General features: G+C 42.3%; 1 protein-coding gene across 5 annotated transcripts in view; it reads right to left on the reverse strand.

Moving 5' to 3' along the window:
• Positions 1 to 12,389, reverse strand: part of pop4 (POP4 homolog, ribonuclease P/MRP subunit) — a 50,521-nt gene that overhangs the window by 8,233 nt on the left and 29,899 nt on the right. For 4 of the 5 annotated variants that reach the window (XM_088371743.1, XM_088371742.1, XM_088371741.1 and 1 more), the window contains 2 exons: positions 8,032 to 8,093; positions 5,854 to 5,955 (listed from right to left, as the gene is read on the reverse strand). In XM_088371743.1, the coding sequence (XP_088227869.1) occupies positions 5,854 to 5,955; positions 8,032 to 8,093 (164 nt within the window). The remainder of the gene's footprint in view (positions 1 to 5,853; positions 5,956 to 8,031; positions 8,094 to 12,389) is intronic. The other variant, XM_088371745.1, reaches the window with a different exon arrangement.

The raw sequence follows: 12,389 nt of genomic DNA on the forward strand, positions 1-12,389 counted from the left end.
GTTTGTGAATATTATCGTAAACTGTGGCAAGTTAAAATAATAGTTTGTCAAATTTGTTGTTGTAAGGAAATCTGATAAGATTAATATTGTACTAATATTTTATTAATATCAAAGTCAAAGTCTCCTTTATTGTCAATTCCTCCGCATGTCAAGACACACAAAGAGATCGAAATTACGTTTCTCACTATCCCAGGGTGACAAGACAGAGTTCACAACGCACATACAAGTAAACAACACAGGAAAAATAAAACAAGAAGATGAACAATAGGAGTGATAGCACGCTAGCCGCTCACGATGCACAGCAGAGTCCGGAAAGATGACAGTCAACCGGGCCACTGTGAACACGAGCACACAGCAGGCACGCACTGTCCGGTTCGTGGATCCTATCAGGCGAACGCAACCCACGCAATCTTTTTTTAATATGACAAAACACATTTAAAATAGTTAAAGTTCTTAAATGTGTCATTTGTTAATAAGCTAACATTTTCATCTCATCATAGCAGTGTTATTCTGGGATCTCACCAGTGAAATTGATTGATCTCATAATCTGAAATTGATAGTTAATGTCTCCATGCACCTACCAGGCAACCGCGGGAGTTTCCTTACACAAGTCTGTTGAGGAATCAAAACTCAGTCGCTTTCGTGGTTATTTCTCCCTATTTTCAAGGATGTAGACTCAAAATTAGGGCTGCTGGATTATGGGTAAAAATCATAATCACGAGTATTCTGTTCAATATTGAAATCACGATTATTTACACGATTTGGTGTTTGAGATTGGATAATCATACATTGAACATGTTTGGAACAGTATTTATTGAACATGTTTAAAAATACACTCTCCTGTTAACAGTGTTGGGAAACTTCATTTTCTACACAAACTACAGTGATCCGTAACTATTTTGTGCTTCGTCTTTTATGGCCATATTATGAGGCATATCATGGAAAATCCACTTTTTTTGCTTTTAAATTCATTTTCTTGTGTATTTGGAGTCTCTAAGTGTGTAGAAAAGTGTAACATATCCTTTCAGAGATATCGTATTTTCCGCACCATAAGGCGCTTCGGGTTAAAAGGTGCAGACTCAATTGCGGGGTCTATTTTGTATTTAATCCACATATAGGGTGCACTGCACCGCATTATAGGGTGCATGTATGCCATGACTTACGGTAAACAAAAAACGTCACGGGAGCAAGACTGGGTTTGGTTGTACTTAATTCTACTTTTTAACCATGTACTCTACTGTCCCGTACTTTTCGGACTAAAAGTCGCTCCGGAATATAGGTCGCATTAGCCATAAAATGCACAATAACGTGAAAAAAAACATATACAAGTCACTCCGGAGTATAAGTCGCATTTTGAGGGACATTTATTCGACAAAATCCAACACCAAGAACAGACATGAACGAGCAACAACAGGCTAAACAATAGGTAAGCTAACATGACATAAACAGAAACAAAGAGCTGAGAACGGGCCTGACGTAACATTCAGAGTTATTCAAAAAACTATTACACAAATAACACGTTTATAAAACCATCTGTCACTCCAATTCATTAAATCCATCGATCGTCCTTTATGTCAATAATGGGTGCGCGCCGCTGACGGCGCTTGCACTTCAAAATATTCCACATATAAATTATACATCAAATAATTATTATATAAGCAATAATATTATCAAACCATCTGTGTCACTCCAAATCATTAAATCCATCGATCAAATTCCTCGTCCTTTGTCAACAACGCCGCGCGTGCGCCCTGACGTCAGCCTCGTCGTTATTCCACAGATCTAGTATATAACTATATTATAGTGTTAACAAAGTACAAGAAAAGACATGGGTTTGGTAAACGTCTCTTTATTTAACAAAACAAGAGTTCAACGAGCCAACAAGTATTGAACTGTAACGATGAAAACATATACAAGTTGCTATACGAAATAAAATACATCAAATAACTATAACATAAATAGTTCACCACCACACGGCCCCAAGCACCAGTGTCGACTTCCAGGTGTGTGGCGGCGTGGACTTCCATCCCGGAGGTGGCACTTCCAGCCACGGAGGTGGAAGAGAGCTCCATAGAATAGGACTGGGCGTGCGTAAAAGCCATGTCCGAGCCCCATCCACCATCCCTGGACAGCCACCCGGCCGAGCACTGGCCCACGACTTCCATCCACGGAGGTGAAAGACAGCTCCGTAGAGTAGGACCGGGCGTGCGTAAAAGCCATGTCCGAGCCCAGCCGGCCCCCAACTTCAATCCACGGAGGTGAAAGAAAGCTCCGTAGAGTAGGACCGGGCGTGCGTAAAAGCCATAATAGTTTTTCAAACCTTCTGTGTCACTCCAAATCATTAAATCCTTCAACCTCTTCGTCCTCCGTGTCACAAACAAAGCCGCTAATGATGCCGGTAGTACGTGGGGCCCTTCATCATCTCGTGATCGAATCTTTGTCCTTTATGTAAACAACCGCCGCGCCGCTGACGTCACTTGAAATTCAAATTACAGTAATCCCTTGCTACATCGCGGTTTGTTTATTGCAGTTTAACTTTTTTTTTTTTTTTAAATTTTGAAAATTTGTGAAAAAATTTACATATAAGTCGCTCCTCAGTATAGGTCGCCCCCCCCACCCAAACTATGAAAAGAACCGTGACTTATAGTCCAAAAATTACGGTACTCACATTATTCTTAATTGATATTCATACACAAATCCGTCCAAGTCCTCATCTTCTGTATCCAAATTAAGTTAAGTTGGGCAAGTTCGCCATCAAACATGCCACTTCATTGTCTTGTCGTCGTCACTTTTCTGCAATGATCCTGGCTTTCCAGAAAGCTCTAATTGTGCCTCGTAAGCATGTCTCGTTGTCTATGCCATTTTAGAGGTTCCTAATGCTCTTTTCTTGCACAAACAATAGTATTTATTTATTAATGGTGGCGGAGGTACGTACTCTACGTGTTATGTAAAGTCTTCCGTTTGGTTTACCGCCCCGATTAACAACGTAATGTCCTCTGATTGGTTCATCGGGTCTACATATTACCCCTATTTGTTGCGTCTCTGTGTGGCGGAAGCCACACAAAATAACTTTGCAGATTTGCGTCGGACGAAGTGTTACGTCCAGTCCACTGATTGGTTTACCGCCCTGATCTACATAAAACGTGGTGTCCTCTGATTGGTTCATCAGTGCTTGTATATTACGTATATTACGTGGAAGCCACACAAAACAACTTTACAGATTTGCAACGATAGTATTTATTTGCCAATGGCGGCAGAGGTATGTACTCTTCTATGTGTTACATCAAGTCCTCTGATAGTTTTTTTTGCCCCGATCTACGTAAAACAATGTCCTCTGATTGGTTCATTGGGTCTTCATATTACGCCTGTATATTACGGAAGTCACACAAAACAAATTCACAGATTTTGGTATTTGGTCCACACAAAACCTTATTAAAAGGCGCAGCTTCGTTTTTTGAGAAAATTAAAGGCTTTTAAGTGCGCCTTATGGTGCGGAAAATACGGTACTTTAATGATCTGTTGGGGGGGCTATTTTTTACTCTGTTCAGTTTTCTGCATTTTCTATTCCGTATTTTTATCTATTACATCAAATCCGTGGGGCCGGACAAACCAAACAAGGTAATGGGTGTTGCTAAACGGTTTCGCAAATCCGCCATCTGTATTACTCGGAGAGACTTTTGTAGTCCAAACAAATCATGGATGCGGAGGTGGAGAGATTAAAATGTTCCGTTGTTGGATGCATCAATCCACACAAATCATTGCATCGCCCCCCAAAATCAGAACCTCAAAGAAGTGCTTGGTCAAATTGTTGTTTTTTCAAGCAGTGTTCCCACGTCTGTGGGCATAGTCCTGCTTGTTCAAGGACGAGTGTTTCATAAATCTTTTGTCAGTATAGAGAAGGATTTGCCGAAAGACTTCGTAACGTTCATGGTTCAGTTCCTTCAATCTATGGAAACGCGGTAAGCTAGAGATGACATAAAAGTAATAAACTGTATTTCACTATAATAACATTGCGTGTCTATGCACTCGTTTTGATAACATTAGCATCAGTCTTTCTGCTGATTTTGGAGCTGTGCGCTCTGTTTTCTCTTCTTGTGGGTGCATTTTGAGTAGTTGTATCAGATGAATTGGATGTGTTTTATTCTTGGGGAACAGAATAATGTGTTAAATGCATTCGTTAGCTTTTCGCTAACGCTAACGCTAGCATTAGCTTACGTCATAGCTTGACTGCAGTGCTTGTTTACAAGACGTGTTCATAAATATTGTGAGGGGATTTATTTTGTTACGTGTTATGTATGTATGGACAAGTCTTCTGCCGTTGACATCTTTTAATCAATCAAAAAGTTTGCGGTGCAAGTAAACGCTACCTCGGCTAAAAAAAACTACAAATATGTCGACTGGAAAAGGAGGCACACATTTTGCGGCGTGTGGGGTGTGAAGTATCTCATTTGCATTTAAAGAGATAGCTTGCTCTGAGCCGCGCCTCAGAACAAGTAGAAAAGAGGGACCTGTGATGCTATCAAAATGAGGAATTCAGACAAAAGCATCGATGTTCCACTTCATATAAACCACAACTGAAAGAGTAAACCATAAAAGAGTAGAATTTATTACCGTGATACGTGGGCTTTACGAATATTGAATATTGCAGATATTTTGGTGCATCGCAGCTTTTTGCAGTTCCCGTTCACGAATGAGTCAGTGAATTGCATTTCCCGTTCATCAACTGAACGGATCTGTGAGTGAACGATTCAGTGAGTGAGTGATTTGCAATTCACGTTCATCGCGAGAACGGATCAGTGAGTGAACGAGTGCTGACTTTCCAGTTTGCGAATGAGTCAGTGAGTGAACTGCCTGACCGTGCATTAACCTATCAGTCAGTGAACGTGTTGCGTAGATTCGGTGAACGATTCTTTTGAACGAATCTTTTGAGTAAACTGATTCCAAAGATTCAGTTCACTTAAAAGAACAGCGAAGCAGGAAACAGGCATCGGACTACACAGTGAATCAGCCGGAATCAGGTGGCATAGCAGAACCAGGTGGCAGGCGTGTGGTACACATACGTGTATCGAGGCAGACAAACCACCGCAGATTGATGGGTTTGTGGGGTTTAAATATACGCCCTAATCAGCCAGTAACAAGGGCACAGGTGGCAGCGATCAGCACTGATTAGCAAGCGCAGCTCTACATTGGATAACAATCAGAACGGCGAGAGCAGAGCAGAGCCATGACATGTTTACAGTACTTTTTATGCGACTTTGTGAGATTTAGTGAAGCTCTAAAGAATGTTTCTAAAATTCAGTTTGAGTTTAAAATGTTGACGATGTGTGACGACCGTGATCCCGTAGACAACATCGGATAAATTAAATGAATATGCGGTTCTGTAAAGATTTACAGCAGCCACAGTAGATAGTGATATATGCAATTATCATTTTAAATTTTTATTGGTTTCTATAATTTTGATTTATGTCTTTTTTTATTTTAAAACATGGACTGATGAAGGACGCAGGGACGAACTGGTGATAGAAGGGCTTTCAAAGGTCGATCATAGACAGAGGCACAATTACATTATGAATACGGATGGACGGACCTAGGACGGACTGGCAATATTTGGTCAAGTGCCCACCACTGTATGTATATGAAAAAACCCTGAAATCAGAAAACTAATGCCTTAATTATTATAGTTGCTGAATGACTGGAACATAGCACCCTGAATCGTAATCTAATAAAGTGCCTGAGATGGCAAACACCTAGTGCTTTGTCTTAATTTTCCTAACAAATGATATGGTCACAGCAATGACATTTAAAATGTGACATTTTCTGAACGGAAATAAATAGCAAGAAACAGTTGTTTACCTCTGAATTTGTCTTGTTTTGTAATCATTTTGAAAACATGCTTGAACTCCTGGATCAAAATTCCTGTAGTGCCCACATATGAAGGGCATTTGGACCGAACCACTGTAAAAAAAAAAATAAAAAAGTCCCAGGTGAATGTTAGGTTACTCAGTGAAAAACAACAACCTTGATCTATTTATGTATTGTGTGGGGGATTTGTTGGTACAGAAGGGTTTTAGTGCGTTGGGTAGAGTCTGGTTAGTGCAGGGGTCGGCAACCCGCGGCTCTAGAGCCGCATGCGGCTCTTTAGCGCCGCCCTAGTGGCTCCCTGGAGCTTTTTTAAAAATGTATGAAAATGGAAAAAGATGAGAGGGAAAATATATTTTCTATTTTAGTGTAGTTTCTGTAGCAGGAAAACTCGAGAAAAACATTCTCAATGTTTTCCAATGCTGTAAATTGTGTAGAATACATATTAAATTTCAAAATATCTGCCAACGGAGATTTGCGACATAAGCTGCGACACACATTTCTTGCAACTCGGCGTGTCGCGTCGATGGTCGCTGTTGTAAATAAACCGGTGGGTGTGTGATGAGCGATGGATCCCAAAGGGAAAAAGTGAAAGATAGCTGAGAAGAACAGAGGATTCAACAGTTCTTGGACCGAATCATTTGCTTTCATTGCCAATGCGGAAGGGTTGCCTACATGTTTGCTCTGTAATGAGAAGTTGTCAAACAACAAAAAGAGTAATGTGGAAAGACATTTCCAGGGAAGGTATGCTGCATTTGCTGCTGAGTACCCAGCTGGGAGTAAGAGAAAAAGTGCGATTGCATTACTGCTGGAAAAAGTAGAGGACCGCAAGGATAGATTTAAAAAGTGGATTGCATCTCCAAATTCCACCACGACTACTACTACTCACAGATGAGATCTTGCAGTCTTGCGTGAAGATTAAAGTTACATTTTACATGCCCGATGTTGAGAAGCTGTCCAGTGATGTCCGAAAGTCACATTAAATGGGTAAGAACAAAATCCTTTCATAGGCACATATTTTGTATCAAAGGGCTATTTTAATAAAGTTATTTCAGATTTTTTTTGTCATATATACATTTGGAATGACAGAGATTTTACTGTTTTGTTGCTAAACTCCGAGGATGGCTGCGTTGTATTGTGCGTATTGTATTGCACTTTGTTGTCCAAATAAAGGTGTGTGTGTGTGTGTTTTTCTGTTAGTGAGGATTAAAGACAACTATATGGGGAGTTCTGAAGTTGTAGGAGGCCTATTGTGGGTTAGTGTCTTGACAATGCGCAACCTCAAATTTATGGGTGGCCAAACGCCTTGTCCTTAGGCAGGACACTTCACACACCTTGCCTCTACTGCCACTCACACCGGTGTATGCCCATGTGCAAAGGTTCGGTGGTGGTCGGAGGGGCACACTGGCGCGCGCGCACCGCACATGCTAGAGAGAGAGAGTGTGACAGAGAGACAGAGACAGGCGGGTGGACGGACGGACGGACAGACAGACTGGTGCGAGATTTCCAATGCGATCGCAGTCTTCCCGACCAAGTCACATGTATATATGATCGAGACATCATTTGCGTCGCACAGGTGGGGAGATAAATTGCTTCGGAGGGACACTGACTTTTTTGATTGTCTGTGGATCTGCAGTTGTTTCGAGTGCTGTATTGACTTTTCCTTCACTTGAATTTAATCCCACTTGAAACATGAAGCATAAAGTGGATATTTGTGATGATAATAATAGCCACATAGATGACTCATTTGTTATGTGCGGCAACAGTGTGACAACCTTTAGTGCGTCTCCTTGAAATGCAATTGAAAAGCCTCGCATAATTTTCCCAAAATACTGCATTTCTAACTCATGCTAAATCACTCCTCTGAGTTAAATCCGTGGCCCACCCACAGTGTTACGCACAAAGAGCCGATTTCCTGGCCCTAGCATTAGAACAGGTGAGCTGAGGGCCTGCAGAGCTGCAATAGATGTGTTGTTTAATTATTACTGAACATAATTGACGTATTTACTTGTGAAGTTTTTGATAATGCAAGAAATAATAGCATAATAATAGCAAGAGGTATGGGAAACCAGAACTGGCATAAACCCAGCCCTTGGGAAGCACCATTTATTAGACAGTAGGCACATAAAACAGGTTTCATAGTTTAAAAAGTGCGGATTAATGACAATTTACCTGTGATAATGGCACCATGGAAGTCTGCCTTCAATAGTTTCTGCTGCACAGAGTGTGGACTGCTGCAATAACAACAAAATTGTTAATCTAATTAAGCAATGTTGGGTATCTTGAAAGACAAAACAAAATTATGACATATCAATCCATGAGTTGTCTATACTTTTTAACTTGTCGCAGGGGGTAGAGGTGCGTGATCTTGTTTATTTATATGTTGACACTTTCGTCTGCTTATTTTTTATTTAATCTTGTTTTTTATATATATTGACACTTTTGTCTGCTGTTTGTTTATTTAATCTTGCATATTAATATATTACACTTTCGTCTGCTTGTTTTTTTATTTAATCACAGCTATCTACCGCATCTACTGTGGATCATCATTTTGTTTGTCGTGCCGGATGTTTATATTGTCCGTTTATTTATGTATTTAATTGTTCATTCATACTGCTGGCAACAGAGTTTCTATACAGTCAAACCTCGGTTTTCGAACGTCCCGGTTCTCGAACAAATCGAAATTCGAACAAAACATTTTTTAGAACGAGATTTTTTTTGCTTCGGTTGTCGAAAAAAATTCGGAGGTCGAACCTCGCGAGATGAGCCGAAAGGACCCGAAAAAACCCAACCGCGCGGCCCGGATGCCGACTGACTCCGTTCGTAATTGTATTTTCGTTACCATATGTTTCGGACTAAAAGTCGCTCCGGAATATAGATCGCATTAGCCATAAAATTCAAGATTCAAGAGTTTTTTATTCGCCATGTTTGAGCGTGCCAAACAAGGAATTTGACTTCGGTAAATCACAGCCTCTGTTCAACATTTAGGTGACTAACAACAACACTCAGCACATGTGAAGAACGAAAGATATTCTCAAACATCCCCAGATCTTAAACTCCCAAGAGGGCAAGGAAAAACTCAAAACTCCAGCTATGTGAAATGAGAAACCTTGAGAAAAGTCCACAGATGGGAGGGTCCCTCTTCTAGGATGACCAGGCTGCAATGGATGCAGAGAGGACACATAGTACAAACAGTGTAAACAAAAAAGGTGTGGAAAGCAGGATGTTATTGCACAGTAATGACTCTGAGACTCTAAGAGTGGTGTGAGTTCATCAGAGCGACAGCCTGGGGGAAGAAGCTGTCTCTGTGTCTGCTGGTTTTAGTGTACAGAGCTCTATAACGGCGTCCGGAGGGGAGTAGTTCAAACAGGCTGTAACCTGGGTGCGAAGGGTCTGTTGAGATGTTACTTGCACGTTTCCTGGTCCTGGTCAGGTACAAGTCTTGAATAGATGGGAGGTTGATTCCAATTATCTTTTCTGCAGTCCTTATTGTCCGTTGCAGTCTGTGCTTGTCTTGTTTGGAGGCCGATCCAAACCAGACAGTGATGGAGGTGCAGAGGACAGACTGGATGATGGCAGTGTAGAAGGTCTTCAGCAGCTCCCGCGGCAGGTTGAACTTCTTGAGCTGTCTCAGGAAGTACAGCCTCTGCTGGGCCTTCTTCCGGACAGAGTCTATGTGGCCGGTCCATTTCAGGTCCCGAGAGATTGTGGTTCCCAGGAACTTGAAGGTGTCTGATGAGAGAATAGTATTACTGCGGATAGTGAGGGGTGAAAGTGGTGAAGGGCCTCGCCTGAAGTCCACTGTCATCTCCACGGTCTTGAGCGGGTTCAGGTCCAGGTGGTTTTGGCTGCACCAGTGGACCAGCCGCTCCACCTCCTGTCTGTACGCAGTCTCATCACCGTTCTGGATCAGTCCGATGAGAGTGGTGTCGTCTGCATACTTCAGGAGCTTCACAGAAGAGTCACTTGCGGAGAAATCGTTGGTGTAGAGGGAGAAGAGCAGTGGGGAGAGGACGCACCCCTGAGGGGCTCCAGTGTTGGTAGTCAGAGTGTCAGATGTGATGCTCCCCAGCCTCACACGCTGTCTCCTGTTGGTCAGGAAGCTGGTGATCCACTGACAGGTGGAGGCAGGCACCGCGAGCTGGATGAGCTTCTGTTGGAGGATGTCAGGAGCGATGGTGTTGAACGCCGAGCTGAAGTCCACAAACAGGATCCTGGCGTACTTTCCTGGGGTGTCCAGGTGTTGCAGGATGTAGTGCAGTCCCATGTTGACCGCATCATCCACCGACCTGTTTGCCCGGTAGGCAAACTGGAGGGGGTCCAGCAGGGGGCCCGTGACATCCTTCAGGTGGTTCAGCACTAACCTCTCGAAAGATTTCATGACCAAAATGCACAATAACGTGAAAAAAAACATATATAAGTCGCTCCGGAGTATAAGTCACATTTTGGGGGAAATTTATTCGACAAAATCCAACACCAAGAACAGACATGAACGAGCAACAATAGGCTAAACCAGTGTTTCCCAACCTTTTTTCATTCACGGCACACCTTTTCATTGGAAAAAATCTCGCGGCACACCGCCAACAAAAATCTGTTAAGATCCTACATTAAAATCAGTTATATTACAACGAAAGACGTGAAGTCCTATTCCTATATATGTATGGAGAGTCGAATAACTTAATAGGAATAAATACTAAGTATCCTTTAAATTGTATTCCTTTTTTAAAATAAAAGTGAGGTTTTTTTTAAAAAGGTTTTAGACGGTGTAAGAAATAAACTATTTAAAGTGATTGTGATTAAAATAAAATAATCAACGTGATTTTGTTTACCGTTTTATACTAGGTCTATAAATATTGCAACAATAAGAAAAAAGTCACTTGCTGTTCTGACAGCAGCTGAGTGGCTATCACAGTCGAGGTGTCTCGACTTGACTGTTTATTTTATGTATGTGAAAAATAACCAATCCCGGTTCTCCGGATAAACTGTATGCTCTGATTTTCATTGGACCACAAACGCACCACAACCGTCATAGTTGTCTGTCACTGTTAGCAAAAGCACACAGCATAAACTGAATATGTGCCGATGCAATACAATCAGACCGACACAATATGAAATCTCAAGATTCTCCGATTCTCGATTAGCAAGTGGCTAACGAGGCCTTGCGCGAACTGACGAGTGGTTTGGCGATCCTGTTTACAATGCGCTCCGTAATTAATATTGGACAATCCCACGGCACAGCTGAACGTCTCTCACGGCACACCAGTGTGCCGCGGCACAGTGGTTGGGAAACACCAGGCCAAACGATAGGTATGCTAACGTGACGTACACACAAACGAAGAGCTGAGACTGGGCCTGACGTAACATTCAGAGTTATTCAAAAAACTATTACATAAATAACAGGTTTATAAAACCATCTGTGTCACTCCAATTCATTAAATCCATCGAGCGTCCTTTATGTCAACAATGGGTGCGCGCCGCTGACGGCGCTTGCACTTCAGAATATTCCACAGGCCCATATAATAATATATAAATTATATATCAAATAACTATTATATAAGCAATAATATTATCAAACCATATGTCACTCCAAATCATTAAATCCATCAATCAAATCCCTCGTCCTTTGTCAACAACACCGCGCGTGCGCCCTGACGTCAGCCTCGTCGTTATTCCACAGATCTAGTATATAACTATATTGTAGCGTTAACAAAGTACAAGGAAAGACGTGGGCTTGGTAAACGGCTTTTTATTTAATAAAACAAGAGTTCAACGAGCCAACTACTGAACCGTAACGATAAAAATATATACAAGTTGCTACACGAAATAAAATATATCATATAACAATAACATAAATAGTTAACCGCCACACGACCCCAAGCACCGGCGTGGACTTCCAGGCGTGTGTCGGCGTGGACTTCCATCCCCGGAGGTGGCACTTCCAGCCACTGAGGTGGAAGAGAGCTCCATCGAATAGGACCGGGCGTGCGTAAAAGCCATGTCCGAGCCCCATCCACCATCCCTGGACAGCCACCCGGCCGAGCGCCGGCCCCCGACTTCCATCCACGGAGGTGAAAGAGAGCTCCGTAGAGTAGGACCGGGCGTGCGTAAAAGCCATAATAATTATTCAAACCTTCTGTGTCACTCCAAATCATTACCGTATTTGCCGGTGTATAGGTCGACTCGGTGTATAAGTCGACCCCCTAAAATTCGACGGAAATTTACGATTTTATGATATATCCTTTGTATAAGTCGAGCTCAATTGTTGCATTATATTAAACTTCAAAATTCAATCAGAAATATGCGAAATTTATTGACGAAATGTGTTCAAATTCCGGGAGGCCGTGCGCATGCGCAGTGGCCGGAAATAACTCCAGCCGAGCGGATCGGCTGTTTATAAGCACCGCGGAGGAGATCGCGGAGCCTCATTCGACTTCCAGCGGCCAGCGAGCTCGCGCACGCCGCCCGGCACCAACGGGAGGCCGGAAATAGCTCCAAGCCGAGCGGATCGGCACTTTATAAGCACCGCGGAG

Source organism: Syngnathus floridae, chromosome 3, assembly GCF_059516105.1.
Source record: "Syngnathus floridae isolate MCC-2025c chromosome 3, RoL_Sflo_1.0, whole genome shotgun sequence".
Lineage (NCBI taxonomy): Eukaryota > Metazoa > Chordata > Actinopteri > Syngnathiformes > Syngnathidae > Syngnathus > Syngnathus floridae.